This window comes from Nerophis lumbriciformis, linkage group LG16 (genome assembly GCF_033978685.3).
Source record: "Nerophis lumbriciformis linkage group LG16, RoL_Nlum_v2.1, whole genome shotgun sequence".
Lineage (NCBI taxonomy): Eukaryota > Metazoa > Chordata > Actinopteri > Syngnathiformes > Syngnathidae > Nerophis > Nerophis lumbriciformis.
The window spans coordinates 7428405-7448890 of NC_084563.2; the positions used below are offsets into that span (position 1 = coordinate 7428405).

Genomic DNA, 20486 nt, shown 5'->3' on the forward strand with positions numbered 1-20486 from the left:
GTACCCGCATTCTTTTACAAAGAAGGCAGGCTGTTGTAATATTGTCTTGCTGAAATAAGCAGGGGCGTCCATGATAACGTTGCTTGGATGGCAACATATGTTGCTCCAAAAGCTGTATGTACCTTTCAGCATTAATGGCGCCTTCACAGATGTGTAAGTTACCCATGTCTTGGGCACTAATACACCCCCATACATGCTGCCTTTTACACTTTGACCCTAGAACAATCCGGATGGTTCTTTTCCTCTTTGTTCCGGAGGACATGACGTCCACAGTTTCTAAAAACAATTTGAAATGTGGACTCATCAGACCACAGAACACTTTTCCACTTTGCATCAGTCCATCTTCAATGAGCTCGGGCCCAGTGAAGCGTTTCTGGGTGTTGTTGATAAATGGCTTCGGCTTTGCATAGTAGAGTTTTAACTTGCACTTACAGATGTAGCGACCAACTGTATTTACTGACAGTGGTTTTCTGAAGTGTTCCTGAGCCCACGTGGTGATATCCTTTACACACTGATGTCTCTTTTTGATGCAGTACCGCCTGAGGGATCCAAGGCCTGTAATATCATGGCTTACGTGCAGTGATTTCTGCAGATTCTCTGAACCTTTTGATGATATTACGGAGCGTAGATGGTGAAATCCCTAAATTCCTTGCAATAGCTGCTTGAGAAATGTTGTTCTTAAACAATTTGCTCAGGCATTTGTTGACAAAGTGGTGACCCTCGCCCCGTCCTTGTTTGTGAACGACTGAGCATTTCATGGAAGCTGCTTTTATACTCAATCATGGCACCCACCTGTTCCCAATTAGCCTATTCACCTGTGGGATGTTCCAAATAAATGTTTGATGAGCATTCCTCGACTTTCTCAGTCTTCTTTGCCACTTGTGCCAGCTTTTTTGAAACATGTTGCAGGCATCAAATTCCAAATGAGCTAATATTTGCAAAAAATAACAAAGTTTCTCAGTGTGAACATGAAATATCTTGTCTTTGCAGTCTATTCAATTGAATATAAGTTGAAAAGGATTTGTTGTGTTCTCTTTTTATTTACCATTTACACAACGTGACAACTTCACTGCTTTTGGCTTTCGTACTTCAACACATCAAACTAAAGCTGGGCGATTATATGATCGTGATCGATGACGGTGATTAGTTTGAGTTCGATCACGGTGATCAGCTGTTAGCATTTTTACCTCGATTCAAACATGGCGGATAGGTCAGTTAGAAGTTAGCGCAGTAGAGAAGTAACAATGCTCGCTATAACCCTGCACGGAACAATCCACCTTTATTCACCGTGATGCTGTGTGTGTCTGTCAATGTGTGTGTTTGTGTGAAAGTGTGTCCCCTTGCACAGCTGGAAGTGCAACCGTATATTTAAATATTTGTATTCAGACTTTTTGTTTTTGTGTCTGCAAAGATTCCACTCTTCTGAAATAAAATATACTAAATAACCCCTGCAGACACTTTGTCTTCTTTTGTGGGTAAACATTTTGTTCCTGAAATAATCCTTAAACCTGTTTTATGTGTTGGTACACATTATATTTACAGCACCTCTGATTCAAACTGCACTTTAATGTACTTGTATTAAAAAAAACGTTACTGTAAAAAAAAACTCCACAATGTGTGTCACCGCTTGTTGTTTGCCAAACACTGATGTATACAAGTCATTCAAGAATACAAATAACAAATAATAATGAATAAAACACTGATGCATACAAGTCATTAAAGAATATAAACAATAAATAATAATAAATAAAGCACTGATGTACAAACCCTGTCTCCATATGAGTTGGGACATTTTGTTAGATGTAAATATAAACGGAATACAATGATTTGCAAATCATTTTCAACCCATATTCAATTGAATGCACTACAAAGACAAGATATTTGATGTTCAAACTCATAAAGTTTATTTTTTTTTCTGCAAATAATAATTAACTTAGAATTTGATGGCTGCAACACGTGCCAAAGTAGTTGGGAAAGGGCATGTTCACCACTGTGTTACATCACCTTTTCTTTTAACAACACTCAATAAACGATTGGGAACTGAGGAAACTAATTGTTGAAGCTTTGAAAGTGGAATTCTTTCCCATTCGCTGTCGTATTTTACGCTTCATAATGCGACACACATTTTCGATGGGGGACAGGTCTGGACTGCAGACGGGCCAGGAAAGTACCCGCACTCTTTTATTACGAAGCCACGCTGTTGTAACACGTGCTGAATGTGGCTTGGCATTGTCTTGCTGAAATAAGCAGGGGCGTCCATGAAAAAGACGGTGCTTAGATGGCAGCATATGTTGTTCCAAAACCTGTATGTACCTTTCAGCATTAATGGTGCCTTCACAGATGTGTAAGTTACCCATGTCTTGGGCACTAATGCACCCCTATACTATCACAGATGCTGGCTTTTGAACTCTGCGTCGATAACAGTCTGGATGGTTCGCTTTCCCTTTGGTCCGGATGACACGATGTCGAATATTTCCAAAAACAATTTGAAATGTGGACTCGTCAGACCACAGAACACTTTTCCACTTTGCATGAGTCCATCTTAGATGATCTCGGGCCCAGAGAAGCCGGCGGCGTTTCTGGGTGTTGTTGATAAATGGCATTCGCTTTGCATAGTAGAGCTTTAACTTGCACTTACAGATGTAGCGACCAACTGTATTTAGTGACAGTGGTTTTCTGAAGTGTTCTGAGCCCATGTGGTGATATCCTTTAGAGATTGATGTCGGTTTTTGATACAGTGCCGTCTGAGGGATCGAAGGTCACGGTCATTCGATGTTGGTTTCCGGCCATGCCGCTTACGTGGAGTGATTTCTCCAGATTCTCTGAACCTTTTGATGATATTATGGACCGTAGATGTTGAAATCCCTAAATTTCTTGCAATTGCACTTTGAGAAACGTTGTTCTTAAACTGTTTGACTATTTGCTCACGCAGTTGTGGCCAAAGGGGTGTACCTCGCCCCATCCTTTCTTGTGAAAGACTGAGCATTTTTTGGGAAGCTGTTTTTATACCCAATCATGGCACCCACCTGTTCCCAATTAGCCTGCACACCTGTGGGATGTTCCAAATAAGTGTTTGATGAGCATTCCTCAACTTTATCAGTATTTATTGCCACCTTTCCCAACTTCTTTGTCACGTGTTGCTGGCATCAAATTCTAAAGTTAATGATTATTTGCAAAAAAAAAAAAAAAAAGTTTATGAGCTTGAACATCAAATATGTTGTCTTTGTAGCATATTCAACTGAATATGGGTTGAGAATGATTTGCAAATCATTGCATTCCGTTTATATTTACATCTAACACAATTTCCCAACTCATGTGGAAACGGGGTTTGTACACAAGTCATTAAATAATACAAATAATAAAAAATAATAAATAAAACACTGACAAGTCATTAAAGAATACAAATAATACATAATAATACCTAAAGCACTGATGTATACAAGTCATTAAAGAATATGAATAACAAATAATAATGAATAAAACACTGATATACACAAGTCATTAAAGAATACAAATAGCAAATAATAATACATAAAACACTGACAATTCATTAAATAATACAAATAATAAATATACTAATAAATAAAACACTGACAAGTCATTAAAGAATACAAATAATAATTTACCATTTGAAAGCATTGTTTACTTGAAGTAAAAGTCATATAGTATTCACTACACCAATGACACTTTGTTTACTGCAAAAAGGCAAGCAAAAAAGTGCTGAAAAAGCAGCAAAACCATGGTCCTAAAACCAGGTAAGGACCGTAGCATGGGTTACCTGTACTGTTACACCTCTTGTAAACACAATGATGTATATGTACACAATTTTAGCATATATTACTCCATTAAACATGTACTGTTACACCTCTAGTAAACACAATTATATATATATATATATATATATATATATATATATATATATATATATATGTATGTGTGGGAAAAAAAATCACAAGACTATTTCATCTCTACAGGCCTGTTTCATGAGGGGGTTCCCTCAATCATCAGGAGATTTTAATGGGAGCATTCACATACCATGGTTTATATAGGGCACAGAGTGGGTGGGTACAGGCTGGCGTAGGGGCGTGGTGATTGGCTCATGTGTTACCTAGGAGGTGTTTCCGTCTGTGGCGGCATGCTGTTACAATTTCGCTGCGCTTGTTGAGGGATGACAGGTCTGGACGGTAAATAATAAACAGTTTCTCTTTCAAGCATAGGTTGCATCTTTTATTACCACTATTGTAAGGTGTGCTGGATGCAAGAATTTGCCATGTTATTGAATATTCAACATTATTGTCTTTGAGGTCCCAAATGTGTTTGCTGAGTTCTGTGGTATTCCGCAGGTTTTGGTTCCTGAAAGAAGCCTTGTGATTGTTCCATCTGGTTTTGAACTCTCCCTCGGTTAATCCTACATATGTGTCGGATGTGTTAATGTCCTTGCGTGTTACCTTAGATTGGTAGACAACTGATGTTTGTAAGCACCCCCCGTTGAGAGGGCAATCAGGTTTCTTTCGGCAGTTACAGCCTTTGTTGGTTTTGGAGTCGCTCTGTCCGGGGGCCGACGGCTCATTTGCAATTGTTTTGTTGTGGTTTGAGATAATTTTTCGTATATATATATATATATATATATATATATATATATATGAACACAATGTTAGCATATATTACTCCATCAAACATGTACTGTTACACATCTAGTAAACACAATTATATATTACATTTTATGTTTCAAAATACTGCAGTAGTACACAGTAGGGATGCAGTACTTGCTATAATCCTGTACGGGACAATCTGACTTTAATTCAATTAAAAAAAAAAAGCAATATTAATCGAGATCGAATGATATGAAAAAATGAGTTGTGATCATTTGTTTTGCCGTATCGCCCAGCCCTCCATCAAACCTTATCAGCGCTCCATCAAACCTTATCAGGTTTCCCGTTACTTGACACCTATTTACTAGTCTTTGATTACAATTGCTTTGTTTTTTTGTCAGCGTATTTTTAGAGGGGCTGTTGGAATATTAACCACACTTTCCACACCCCTGCTTTACATTTCGGCGACGGAAAAGGGTTTTCAAGCTCTGGCTTCTCCTTGGCAGACCGCACTTAATGAGTTGAATACAAAAAAACAATAAAATAGTTTAAAAAAAACAACATGAGGCCCATTTTGCCTTTTACATTTTTTTGTCTGTGTTCTGTTTGGGAAAAGAGAGACGATGCACTCCGAGTAAATGTAACGTATAAAACACGCTACATACGCGCTCGCCTTCCAAACGATGCGTTTCCCGTCAAAGCACGTTAACGATGCTGCCAGGTGAGGATGAACATACCCACAGACTGCAGCAGCCACACAACATCACCTCTGGTGCAAGGAGAAAGGAGCTCTGCTCGCTACAAATGGACCGTCACCGCGTCAGATTATAATATTGCATGACATCGTCACTTTTACTAATAACAAGTCATCTCATGAGGTACTTTTACATAAAGTCCTGGTCAAAAGTGTACATACACTTGTAAAGAACATAATGTCATGGCTGTCTTAAGTTTCCAATCATTTCCACAATTTTTTTGTGATAGAGTGATTGGAGCACATACTTGTTGGTCACAAAAAAACATTCATGAAGTTTGCTTCTTTTATGAATTTATTATGGGTCTACTGAAAATGCAAAATTGTAGTTTCATCTGACATCACATGGACAAAGATAAGACCTTCTGGAGGAAAGTTCCGTGGTCAGATGAAACAAAAATGGAGCTGTTTGGCCACAATACCCAGCAATATGTTTGGAGGAGAAAAGGTGAGGCCTTTAATCCCAGGAACACCAGGTATACCGTCAAGCATGGTGGTGGTAGTATTATGCTCTGGGCTTGTTTTGCTGCCAATAGAACTGGTGCTTTAAATGGGACAATGAAAAAGGAGGATTACCTCCAAATTCTTCAGGACAAGCTAAAATCATCAGCCCGGAGGTTGGGTCTTGGGCGCAGTTGGGTGTTCCAACAGGACAATGACCCCAAACACACCTCAAAAGTGGTAAAGCAATGGTTCTTAACCTTGTTGGAGGTACCGAACCCCAGCAGTTTCATATGCGCATTCACCGAACCCTTCTTTAGTGAAAAATAAAATGTTTTTTTTTTTCAAATTCAAGACAAAGTTATATGTTTTTGGTAACACTTTAGTATGGGGAACATATTCTAAGTGTCAGGACTTGGTCCTGGGTGTGTGCTTTTCCAGGATGCAACGGAAAGTTGGCACGGGCGAGACGGGAATTAATGTACATGATTTATTTATTAACTATAAATACAAAAAAAAGGATCAAACAAAAGGCGCGCGCAGTGGCGGAGAATAAACTATGGACAATTAAACAAAACTTGCAAACTATGGCTTGAATAAAGAAAACTTACTTGGCATGGACAAAAAAGGAGCAGCGTGAACATGGACATGAAAAAATGGACAGAGCATAAATGTGGTGTGAGGTCGTCAGGACGAACAACAGAAAATGAATGAACTTAAATACTATGGACATGATTAGTGAAAGCAGGTGCGTGACTCAAAACGTAAAACAGGTGCGTGACGTGACAGGTGAAAACTAATGGTTGCTATGGTGACAAACAAGAGTGCACAATAAGTCCAAACGTGGAACAGGTGAAACTAATGGGGTAATCATGGAAACAAGACAAGGGAGTGAAAAGACAGAAACTAAAGAGTCCTATAACTAAACAAAAACATGACTTAACACAAAACATGATTACACAGACATGACACTAAGTGACACAGATTTAATTTAGAGTTATTTGGACACTAGGGGAACATACTCTAAGTAACAAAGATTTAATTTAGAGTTATTTGGTTAGGGTTCGGGTCAGGGTTAGAGGGTTAGGGTTATAATAAGGCCATGCCGAATAAGGCATTAATAAGTACTTAATAATGACTAGTTAAGAGCCAATATGTTACTAATTTGCATGTTAATAAGCAACTAATTAATGGTGAATATGTTCCACATACTAAAGTGTTACCATGTTTTTTTTACTGGTGCACAAAATGAACCGTGCATGAACATCACCTTGTTCAAAGAACAAAACCAACACAGTGCATAAACTCACAACAAATTACACACCTGCAAATCAGTCAGCTGTTGCCGTATCCGCAATACGCCGATAGGGAGAAGTTTTTATTTACACGATGACTCGGGTGTGTTTTGACCTCCGCCGAACCCCTGAGGCCGACTCACCGAACCCCTAGGGTTCCATCCAACCCAGGTTAAGAACCACTGTGGTAAAGGAATGGCTAAATCAGGCTAGAATGAAGGTTTTAGAATGGCCTTCCCAAAGTCCTGACTTAAAGGTGTGGACAATGCTGAAGAAACAAGTCCATGTCAGAAAAGCAACACATTTAGCTGAACTGCACCCATTTTGTGGTCAAAAATTCAAGCAGAATGACTATGACTATGACTAAAAAATAAGAGGTTGATACATTTGATGTGACGTGGCACGCCACTTTTGATGTGTTTCATGTCAACATGGCGGCGTCAGAAGTGCAATGCAGGAAGTCACTTTTGAAGCAACAAGCTCTAAAATGAACTTGGTGTCAAATAGAAGGAGGCAACATCACACAGCAAACACCCACACACAAACACTACTACTACTACGAGGGAATAATGAACAACAAGTCAGTGATTGAAAGGACAAGATCGCATTTTACGATACCCCGTTTGCGGACAAGGAGACTACAGCACAGTCAGTCTCTTCATGAACTAGCGCCAACACAACTCGGTGAAAAGATTCAACAGAGTCACTGATGCTAAGCTGACGAGCTAAACTGCTGCTCTGAGCGCTCCCTTGCTGACGTCACACGCCACTTAGCAACAGGCGCCGCTTTTTAAAGGCACACACTCTGCTCTCATGAAAAATCTCAGCTGCAATATGCCAGATATTTGAATTACCGTATTTTCCAGACTATAAGCCACACCCACTAAATTTGAGAAGAAAAAAATATGATTCCACATATTAGCCATACCCGGCCTGTAAGTCGCAGATATATATGTTGTGAATTGAGTTATTAACACAGAAATATTCTGTACATGTTTATTTACATACCTAAATTGTTTCCAAACAGTGTCTGTAACACGGCAGTAAAACGGCTGATCAAACAAAACACAAGTCATGGTCATGGCGTAAGCTAGCGCTCCAATCAGCTTAACAGACTCAATAACTCCACGGTGACGTTTTGGTGAATTTACTGAGGAATTTGTGAAAGTGAAACAGTACAAAATATGGGTAAAATTAGCTAAAAAAAAAAAAAAAAGCTAGCATGCTAACAGTACAATGCTAACGTGCTAACAAGAGCATGTGTACAGTTAGCATTAGTGAAATAACAAAATGACACTGAGGCGTAAATTTGCTATAAAAGCTGGTTAGCGCGCTAAAATGCTACCTGTAACATGCGTCATGTACCAAAATATTTTACTCAGAGGTTTAAAATGCTAGCATTAGCATGCAACGAGTGCCAAAATATTTTACTCAGAGGTTTAAAATGCTAGCATTAGCATGCGTCGAGTAGCAAAATATTTTACTCAGAGGTTTAAAATGCTCGCATTAGCATGCAACGAGTGCCAAAATATTTGACTCAGAGGTTGAAAATGCTAGCATTAGCATGCATCGAGTAGCAAAATATTTGACTCAGAGGTTTAAAATGCTAGCATTAGCATGCATCGAGTAGCAAAATATTTTACTCAGAGGTTGAAAATGCTAGCATTAGCATGCAACGAGTGCCAAAATATTTTACTCAGAGGTTTAAAATGCTAGCATTAGCATGCAACGAGTGCCAAAATATTTTACTCAGAGGTTTAAAATGTGAGCATTAGCATGGATCGAGTAGCAAAATATTTTACTCAGAGGTTTAAAATGCTAGCATTAGCATGGATCGAGTAGCAAAATATTTTACTCAGAGGTTTAAAATGCTAGCATTAGCATGCATCGAGTAGCAAAATATTTTACTCAGAGGTTTAAAATGCTAGCATTAGCATGCATCGAGTAGCAAAATATTTTACACAGAGGTTGAAAATGCTAGCATTAGCATGCATCGAGTAGCAAAATATTTGACTCAGAGGTTTAAAATGCTCGCATTAGCATGCAACGAGTGCCATAATATTTTACTCAGAGGTTGAAAATGCTAGCATTAGCATGCACCGAGTGCCAAAATATTTTACTCAGAGGTTTAAAATGCTAGCATTAGCATGCGTCGAGTAGCAAAATATTTTACTCAGAGGTTTAAGATGCTCGCATTAGCATGCATCGAGTAGCAAAATATTTTACTCAGAGGTTTAAAATGCTAGCATTAGCATGCAACGAGTGCCAAAATATTTTACTCAGAGGTTTAAAATGCTAGCATTAGCATGCAACGAGTGCCAAAATATTTTACTCAGAGGTTTAAAATGCTAGCATTAGCATGCATCGAGTAGCAAAATATTTTACTCAGAGGTTTAAAATGCTAGCATTAGCATGCATCGAGTAGCAAAATATTTTACTCAGAGGTTGAAAATGCTCGCATTAGCATGCAACGAGTGCCAAAATATTTTACTCAGAGGTTGAAAATGCTAGCATTAGCATGCATCGAGTAGCAAAATATTTGACTCAGAGGTTTAAAATGCTAGCATTAGCATGCAACGAGTGCCATAATATTTTACTCAGAGGTTGAAAATGCTAGCATTAGCATGCGTCGAGTAGCAAAATATTTTACTCAGAGGTTTAAGATGCTCGCATTAGCATGCAACGAGTGCCAAAATATTTTACTCAGAGGTTTAAAATGTGAGCATTAGCATGGATCGAGTAGCAAAATATTTTACTCAGAGGTTGAAAATGCTAGCATTAGCATGCATCGAGTAGCAAAATATTTGACTCAGAGGTTTAAAATGCTCGCATTAGCATGCATCGAGTGCCAAAATATTTTACTTAGAGGTTTAAAATGTGATCATTAGCATGGATCGAGTAGCAAAATATTTTACTCAGAGGTTTAAAATGCTAGCATTAGCATGCATCGAGTAGCAAAATATTTTACTCAGAGGTTTAAGATGCTCACATTAGCATGCAACGAGTGCCAAAATATTTTACTCAGAGGTTTAAAATGCTAGCATTAGCATGCGTCGGGTAGCAAAATATTTTACTCAGAGGTTTAAAATGCTCGCATTAGCATGCAACGAGTGCCAAAATATTTTACTCAGAGGTTTAAAATGCTAGCATTAGCATGCGTCGAGTAGCAAAATATTTTACTCAGAGGTTTAAAATGCTAGCATTAGCATGCATCGAGTAGCAAAATATTTTACTCAGAGGTTTAAGATGCTAGCATTAGCATGCACTCGTAAACCTGTTAGCATATCAGCTAATGCTTACGACGCTAATTACGATAGCAGGTATGCATGAAAACACTCCTACAGACATCACACATGGGGCGCTTTAGTAAGTAAGAATTGTTTTAGTTGTATTGTAAAACTTACAAATGTTGCCTGGAGCGACGAATGAAGAATCATTTCGAGTAAGAACGCTAAAAGACAAAACAGCACGAGTAGGAACGCTAAATGGAACTGCACTTTTAATTCCGGTTCAAAACTTTAAACAATTCCCATTCACCCAGCAGCACCCGCAGAACTCGACCAAAGGATGGCGCCTGTAGCACAAACAATAACACACCTTTTTCCAGCGTCTCTGCACGTGTGCAATGAAAGTTATTTGTATTTCGGCCGCACCGTTTTATCAGCCGCGGGGTTTAAAGCGCAGGGGGGGGAAAAGGAGCAGCTTCGAGCTCAAAGGGCTTGTAAGACCACTTCCTGTTTCCTGAGGAGCCAGAAGACAGGAGGCGGCGTGGACTCATCAGGTGAGTCCCCGGCCATGGACGGGCCAATCGATGAGGAGGACGAGGCTGCTGGGAGCGAAGAAGGTATCAATTAAACGGCAAGGAGCTGAGATGGCAATCTACCAAAGCGCTCCATTAAGCTAACAATGTGCAGCGAATGCAGAAGACGTGATGTGGACACTCCGCATAATGAAAGACTTGGGTGGGGAATACCTTCCTGACCACAGCAATAACCAGCAAAGATTAGTAAACACCAGAAGAATCATCTGACTCAAGCCCTGCCCCCTTTTACAATCAGCCAATCAGCTGCTGGGAGGCTTTGTGGTCAATATCAGAGCAAGATGCTGTAGTACAACTAGCCACTGATTCATTGTTCCTTAAGAATTAATCACATGGTTGATTGATCGGAAGCAAAATTGAGTGCAGTACTGGCTGCAACCAGCAGGGGTGCTGTTGGTGCAGCCTGAAGTGCAGAAGAAGAACAACACCACATATAATAATAATAATAATAATAATAATAATAATGGATGAGATTTATATAGCGCTTTTCTATCGACTAGACACTTGAGCACTCACAGATTAAGTGTAACACTCAAAGACAAAGTACACTTGTGTAAGTACACAAATGTAACACACTTATGGACTCAAAGATTAAGTGTAAGTACACAAGTGTAACACACTTGGACACTCAAAGATTAAATGTAAGAACTCAAGTGTACCACTCAAAGATTAAGTGTTACTACTCAAGTGTAACCCACTTAGACACTCAAAGACTAAGTGTAAGTACACAAGTGTAACACACTTTTGCACTCAAAGATTAAGTGTAAGTACTCAAGTGTAACACTCAAAGATTAAGCGCTAGTCTACTTTAGTACTAACACTTAATCTTTGAGTGTTACACTTGAGTACTTACACTTAATCTTTGAGTGCATAAGTGTGTTACACTTGAGTACTAAGTGTAGGTACACAAGTGTAACACACTTATGCACTCAAAGATTAAGTGTAAGTACACAAGTGTAAAACACTTAGACACTCGAAGACTAAGTGTAAGTGCACAAGTGTAACACACTTAGAGACTCAAAGACAAAGTGTAAGTACACACGTGTAACACGCAAAGACACTCAGAGATTAAGTGTAAGTACACAAGTGTACGCACTTATGCACTCAAAGACTAAGTGTAAGTACACAAGTGTAACACACTTAGACACTCAAAGACTAAGTGTAAATACACACGTGTAACACGCATGCATGACACTCAAAGACTAAGTGTAAGTACACAAGTGTAAGTACACAAGTGTAACACACTTATGCACTCAAAGATTAAGTGTAAGTACATAAGTGTAACACACTTATGCACTCAAAGATTAAGTGTAAGTACACAGTTACACACTCAAAGATTAAGTGTAAGTACACAAGTGTAACACACTTATGCACTCAAAGATTAAGTGTAAGTACACAGTTACACACTCAAAGATTAAGTGTAAGTACACAGGTGTAACACACTTCGACTCAAAGACTAAGTGTAAGTACACAAGTGTAACACACTTTGACACTCAAAGACTAAGTGTAAGTACACAAGTGTAACACACTTAGACACTCAAAGATTAAGTGTAAGTGCACAAGTGCAACACACTTTGACACTCAAAGACTTAATGTAAGTACACAAGTGTAACACACTTACGCACTCAAAGACTAAGTGTAAGTACACAAGTGAAACACACTTAGAGACTCAAAGACAAAGTGTAAGTACACATGTGTAACACACTAAGACACTCAGAGATTAAGTGTAAGTACACAAGTGTACACACTTATGCACTAAAAGACTAAGTGTAAGTACACAAGTGTAACACACTTAGACACTCAAAGACTAAGTGTAAATACACACGTGTAACACATATGCAAGACACTCAAAGACTAAGTGTAAGTACACAAATGTAAGTACACAAGTGTAACACACTTATACACTCAAAGATTAAGTGTAAATACACAAGTGTAACACACTTATGCACTCAAAGATTAAGTGTAAGTACACAGTTACACACTCAAAGATTAAGTGTAAGTACACAAGTGTAACACACTTATGCACTCAAAGATTAAGTGTAAGTACACAGTTACACACTCAAAGATTAAGTGTAAATACACAAGTGTAACACACTTCGACTCAAAGACTAAGTGTAAATACACAAGTGTAACACACTTTGACACTCAAAGACTAAGTGTAAGTACACAAGTGTAACACACTTAGACACTCAAAGATTAAGTGTAAGTGCACAAGTGCAACACACTTTGACACTCAAAGACTTAATGTAAGTACACAAGTGTAACACACTTACGCACTCAAAGACTAAGTGTAAGTACACAAGTGTAACACACTTAGAGACTCAAAGACAAAGTGTAAGTACACACGTGTAACACACTAAGACACTCAGAGATTAAGTGTAAGTACACAAGTGTACACACTCATGCACTAAAAGAATAAGTGTAAGTACACAAGTGTAACACACTTAGACACTCAAAGACTAAGTGTAAATACACACGTATAACACGTATGCAAGACACTCAAAGACTAAGTGTAAATAAACAAGTGTAACACGTATGCACTCAAAGACAACGTGTAAGTACACAAGTGTAACACACTAAGCCACTCAGAGATTAAGTGTAAGTACACAAGTGCGCACACTTATGCACTCAAAGACTATAACACACTTCGACACTCTAAGACTAAGTGTAAATACGCAAGTGTGACACGTATGCACTCAAAGATAAAGTGTAAGTCCACAAGTGCAACACACTTAGACACTCGAAGACTAAGTGTAAGTACACAAGTGTAACACTCAAATATTAAGTGTACCTACACAAGTGTAACACACTTAGAGACTCAAAGACAAAGTGTAAGTACACAAGTGTAACACACTTAGAGACTAAAAGACAAAGTGTAAGTACACAAGTGTAACACACTTAGACACTCAAATACTAAGTGTAAGTACACAAGGGTAACACGCTTAGCCACTCAAAGATTAAGTGTAAGTACACAAGTGTAACACACTTATGCACTCAAAGATTAAGTGTAAGTACACAAGTGTAACACACCTATGCACTCAAATATTAAGTGTAAGTACACAGTTACACACTCAAAGATTAAGTGTAAGTACACAAGTGTAACACACTTATGCACTCAAAGACTAAGTGTAAGTACACAGGTGTAACACACTTCGACTCAAAGACTAAGTGTAAGTACACAAGTGTAACACACTTAGAGACTCAAAGACAAAGTGTAAGTACACACGTGTAACACACTAAGACACTCAGAGATTAAGTGTAAGTACACAAGTGTAGACACTCATGCACTAAAAGACTAAGTGTAAGTACACAAGTGTAACACACTTAGACACTCAAAGACAAAGTGTAAGTACACAAGTGTAACACACTAAGACACTCAGAGATTAAGTGTAAGTACACAAGTGCGCACACTTATGCACTCAAAGACTATAACACACTTCGACACTCTAAGACTAAGTGTAAATACGCAAGTGTGACACGTATGCACTCAAAGATAAAGTGTAAGTCCACAAGTGCAACACATTTAGACACTGGAAGACTAAGTGTAAGTACACAAGTGTAACACTCAAATATTAAGTGTACCTACACAAGTGTAACACACTTAGAGACTCAAAGACAAAGTGTAAGTACACAAGTGTAACACACTTAGAGACTCAAAGACAAAGTGTAAGTACACAAGGGTAACACGCTTAGCCACTCAAAGATTAAGTGTAAGTACACAAGTGTAACACACCTATGCACTCAAAGATTAAGTGTAAGTACACAAGTGTAACACACCTATGCACTCAAATATTAAGTGTAAGTACACAGTTACACACTCAAAGATTAAGTGTAAGTGCACAAGTGTAACACTCAAATATTAAGTGTACCAACACAAGTGTAACACACTTAGAGACTCAAAGACAAAGTGTAAGTACACAAGTGTAACACACTTAGAGACTCAAAGACAAAGTGTAAGTACACAAGTGTAACACACTTAGACACTCAAATACTAAGTGTAAGTACACAAGGGTAACACGCTTAGCCACTCAAAGATTAAGTGTAAGTACACAAGTGTAACACACTTATGCACTCAAAGATTAAGTGTAAGTACACAAGTGTAACACACCTATGCACTCAAATATTAAGTGTAAGTACACAGTTACACACTCAAAGATTAAGTGTAAGTACACAAGTGTAACACTCAAATATTAAGTGTACCTACACAAGTGTAACACACTTAGAGACTCAAAGACAAAGTGTAAGTACACAAGTGTAACACACTTAGACACTCAAATACTAAGTGTAAGTACACAAGGGTAACACGCTTAGCCACTCAAAGATTAAGTGTAAGTACACAAGTGTAACACACTTATGCACTCAAAGATTAAGTGTAAGTACACAAGTGTAACACACCTATGCACTCAAATATTAAGTGTAAGTACACAGTTACACACTCAAAGATTAAGTGTAAGTACACAAGTGTAACACACTCATGCACTCAAAGACTAAGTGCAAGTACACATGTGTAACACACTTCGACTCAAAGACTAAGTGTAAGTACACAAGTGTAACACACTTAGAGACTCAAAGACAAAGTGTAAGTACACACGTGTAACACACTAAGACACTCAGAGATTAAGTGTAAGTACACAAGTGCGCACACGTATGCACTCAAAGACTATAACACACTTCGACACTCTAAGACTAAGTGTAAATACACAAGTGTGACACGTATGCACTCAAAGATTAAGTGTAAGTACACAATTGTAGACACTTAGACACTCAAAGACTAAGTGTAGGTACACAAGTGTAACACACTTATGCACTCAAAGATAAAGTGTAAGTCCACAAGTGCAACACACTTAGACACTCGAAGACTAAGTGTAAGTACACAAGTGTAACACTCACATATTAAGTGTACCTACACAAGTGTAACACACTTAGAGACTCAAAGACAAAGTGTAAGTACACAAGTGTAACACACTAAGACACTCAGAGATTAAGTGTAAGTACACAAGTGCGCACACGTATGCACTCAAGGACTATAACACATTTCGACACTCTAAGACTAAGTGTAAATACACAAGTGTAACACGTATGCACTCAAAGATGAAGTGTAAGTACACAATTGTAGACACTTAGACACTCAAAGACTAAGTGTAGGTACACAAGTGTAACACACTTATGCACTCAAAGATTAAGTGTAAGTCCACAAGTGCAACACATTTAGACACTCGAAGACTAAGTGTAAGTACACAAGTGTAACACTCAAATATTAAGTGTACCTACACAAGTGTAACACACTTAGAGACTCAAAGACAAAGTGTAAGTACACAAGTGTAACACACTTAGAGACTCAAAGACAAAGTGTAAGTACACAAGTGTAACACACTTAGACACTCAAATACTAAGTGTAAGTACACAAGGGTAACACGCTTAGACACTCAGATATTAAGTGTAAGTACACAAGTGTAACACACTTATGCACTCAAAGATTAAGTGTAAGTACACAAGTGTAACACACTTATGCACTCAAATATTAAGTGTAAGTACACAGTTACACACTCAAAGATTAAGTGTAAGTACACAAGTGTAACACACTTATGTACTCAAAGACTAAGTGTAAGTACACAGGTGTAACACACTTCGACTCAAAGACTAAGTGTAAGTACACAAGTGTAACACACTTAGAGACTCAAAGACAAAGTGTAAGTACACACGTGTAACACACTAAGACACTCAGAGATTAAGTGTAAGTACACAAGTGTACACACTCATGCACTAAAAGACTAAGTGTAAGTACACAAGTGTAACACACTTAGACACTCAAAGACTAAGTGTAAATACACACGTGTAACACGTATGCAAGACACTCAAAGACGAAGTGTAAATACACAAGTGTAACACGTATGCACTCAAAGACCAAGTGTAAGTACACAAGTGTAACACACGTATGCACTCAAAGACTAAGTGTAAGTACACAAAAGTAACACACTTCGACTCAAAGACTAGGTGTAAGTACACAAGTGTAACACACTTCGACTCAAAGACTAAGTGTAAGAACACAAGTGTAACACACTTAGACACTCAAAAAATAAGTGTAAGTGCACAAGTGTAACACACTTAGACACTCAAAGATTAAGTGTAAGTGCACAAGTGTAACACACTTAGACACTCAAATATTAAGTGTAAGTACACAAGTGTAACACACTTATGCACTCAAATATTATTGTAAGTACACACTTAGACACTCAAAGATTAAGTGTAAGTACACAAGTGTAACACACTTATGCACTCAAAGATTAATTGTAAGTACACACTTAGACACTCAAAGATTAAGTGTAAGTACACACTTAAGACACTCAAAGATTAAGTGTAAGTACACAAATGTAACACACTTATGCACTCAAAGATTAATTGCAAGTACACACTTAGACACTCAAAGATTAAGTGTAAGTACACAAGTGTAACACACTTATGCACTCCAATACTAAGTGTAAGTACACAATTGTAACACACTTATGCACTCAAAGACTAAGTGCAAGTACACATGTGTAACACACTTAGACACTCAAAGATTAAGTGTAAGTGCACAAGTGTAACACACTTAGACACTCAAAGACTAAGTGCAAGTACACAAGTGTAACACACTTACGCACTCAAAGACTAAGTGTAAGAACACAAGTGTAACACACTTAGACACTCAAAAAATAAGTGTAAGTGCACAAGTGTAACACACTTAGACACTCAAAGATTAAGTGTAAGTGCACAAGTGTAACACACTTAGACACTCAAAGATTAAGTGTAAGTACACAAGTGTAACACACTTATGCACTCAAATATTAATTGTAAGTACACACTTAGACACTCAAAGATTAAGTGTAAGTACACAAGTGTAACACACGTATGCACTCAAATATTAATTGTAAGTACACACTTAGACACTCAAAGATTAAGTGTAAGTACACAAATGTAACACACTTATGCACTCAAAGATTAATTGTAAGTACACACTTAGACACTCAAAGATTAAGTGTAAGTACACAAGTGTAACACACTTCGACTCAAAGACTAAGTGTAAGTACACAAGTGTAACACACTTATGCACTCAAAGACTAAGTGCAAGTACACAAGTGTAACACACTTAGACACTCAAAGACTAAGTGTAAGTACACAAGTGTAACACACTTAAACACTCAAAGACTAAGTGTAAGTACACAAGTGTGACACACTTAGACACTCAAATACTAAGTGTAAGTACACATATGTGTAACACACTTAGACACTCAAAGATTAAATGTAAGTACACAAGTGTAACACTTAAAGATTACGTGTACTGTAAGTACATAAGTGCATGTGGAGGCACAGTCCACCTGAAGGTGTCCCACATGTGCCGACAAAGACCGAGGCGACGTGGTCCGGCCTCAGTGTCCCACATGTGCCGACAAAGACCGAGGCGACGTGGTCCAGTCCAAGTGACCCCCTAGGCGCCCAATGGTGCGGCGTGTGTCGCCGCAGGAGGAAGACGATTGGCTGGCAGATGACGAAGGTGAGTGAGGAGGCGGGGCGGGTAGGACAAAAAAGGGGAGGAGCTAACGCGACCCGACACCTGCACAAGCTGCCCTCTAGTGGCCACTTTCGCTATCTACAGAGGTTCTTACCTGAAGAACACCAGGGTCTCCCACAGGTAGATGCCCAGCGCGTTCAGCCGGCACATCTTGGATAGTCTCATGGTGGGGGGGGCGTGGGGGGTCCAGGTGCCACGAGGGGGGCGGGGGGGCGGGGGGACTCTCCCCTTCAACCTTGACGGGAGGAAGAGGAGGAGGAAGAGGAGGAACGGACCTCCAAGGTGAGCACACCTGAAGACACGGGGGGGGAGTGGGAGGGGGAGGAGGGAAGGGGAGAGGGGGGGGTCTCTGTCAGCACGCTAATTGGCGCACAATTCCACCTGCGTGACGGTCCTCGGCGATGGCGGCAAAACCAGGTATATTCCCGCCGGCGGGCGCGCGAGTCGCCCACGCACGCGCGTCGGTCACACGCCTTCCCGTGCCTCCTTCATCGCAACGTCCGCCACCTTTCCTCCGTCCTGCCCCCCCCACGCCCCCCCTCCCCAGCCGCAAGAAAGCCGCTCCTCCTCCGCGTGCAAACGGTCAGGGGCGCGCGTGGTCGTGGGCGCCGCGCTCCGCTCCGTCCATCGTCTGCTGGCGTCGCCAAGTTACCGTGCGGCCGACAGCGCGTCAGCCCGGGAAGAAGACGGTGCTGCAGTCATTAAGCAAACTCGCCGGGGGAAGCAGGCCACGCCCACGCGGCCCGCAGCTCGCCGCTGATTGGCCGCCGCCGACGTCGCTCGACGCGCCAGGACGGAGCGACGCTCCCGGTCACGTGACTCGTCATAAACACAACACAACAAAAAAAAAAAAAAAAAACAAGCACCACATCGCGGCCAGCGGCAACAACAACAACAACGCGCCTTCCTGCCCGGGAAACGTGACGTCATGACTTGCGTCGTCGGACGTCTGGCACGCGCGCGCCCGTCGTCTCGCTGAGCGCGTGTCACGGAACGCCAAGTCAGAGTCCTGAATATTTCACGCGGGACGCGACCATTAAAGCTCGTTATGTGTCCCACCTGCTATTTTTAGGTCAGTGATGAGCGACGGTAGTGCCGCAGGTCCGATTCCCTGCTCGCTGCTGGGCACGACGCGAACATCTCAACATGTTGGCAACCGGTGGAAGAAGCCATGTCATTTTTTTGGAATTATGATTTATTTTAATTGATTTTATTTATTCATTTATTTATTTATTTATTTATTTTTTTAAATAAAATAAAAATATATTTTTGTATTTTATTTTATTTATTGTTTAATAGAATAAATACAAAATATATAACATTCTTCACATTTACAACCTAAGAAATGATTGACAGTCTGTTCCAATGTCAAACTGCAGCCAGCAGAAACATCTGGCTGCATTTTTTGTAAATATGATTTATTTTAGTATATTTTATTTATTCATTTATTTGAATTCTTTTTTTTTTTTTTTTTAAAGAAAATAAAAATATATTTTTGTATTTTTGTATTTTATTTTATTTATTGTTTAATAAAATAAATACAAAATATATAACATTCTTCACATTTACAACCTAAGAAATGATTGACAGTCTGTTCCAATGTCAAACTGCAGCCAGCAGAAAAATCTGGCTGTATTTTTTGTAAATATGATTTATTTTAATTTATTTTATTTATTCATTTATTTGAATTATTTATTAATTTTTTTTAAATAAAATAAAAATACATTTTTGTATTTTTGTATTTTATTTTATTTATTGTTTAATAAAATACATACACAATATATAACATTCTTGTTCACATTTACAACCTAAGAAATGATTGACAGTCTGTTCCAATGTCAAACTGCAGCCAGCAGAAAAATATGGCTGCATTTTTTGTAAATATGATTTATTTTTAATTTATTTTATTTATTCATTTATTTGAATTATTTATTCATTTGTTTTAAATGAAATAAAAATATATTTTTGTATTTTTGTATTTTATTTTATTTATTGTTTAATAAAATAAATACAAAATATATAACATTATTGTTCA

The 20486-nt window shown here is 38.8% G+C and overlaps 1 protein-coding gene across 2 annotated transcripts in view; it reads right to left on the reverse strand.

Moving 5' to 3' along the window:
- glra1 (glycine receptor, alpha 1) overlaps positions 1-18642 on the reverse strand; it is a 156314-nt gene extending 137672 nt beyond the window's left edge. For both annotated transcript variants that reach the window (XM_061976566.1, XM_061976564.1), the window contains exon 1: positions 18546-18642. In XM_061976566.1, the coding sequence (XP_061832550.1) occupies positions 18546-18616 (71 nt within the window). In that variant the 5' untranslated portion in view covers positions 18617-18642. The remainder of the gene's footprint in view (positions 1-18545) is intronic.
- Between the last annotated feature and the right edge of the window lie 1844 nt (positions 18643-20486).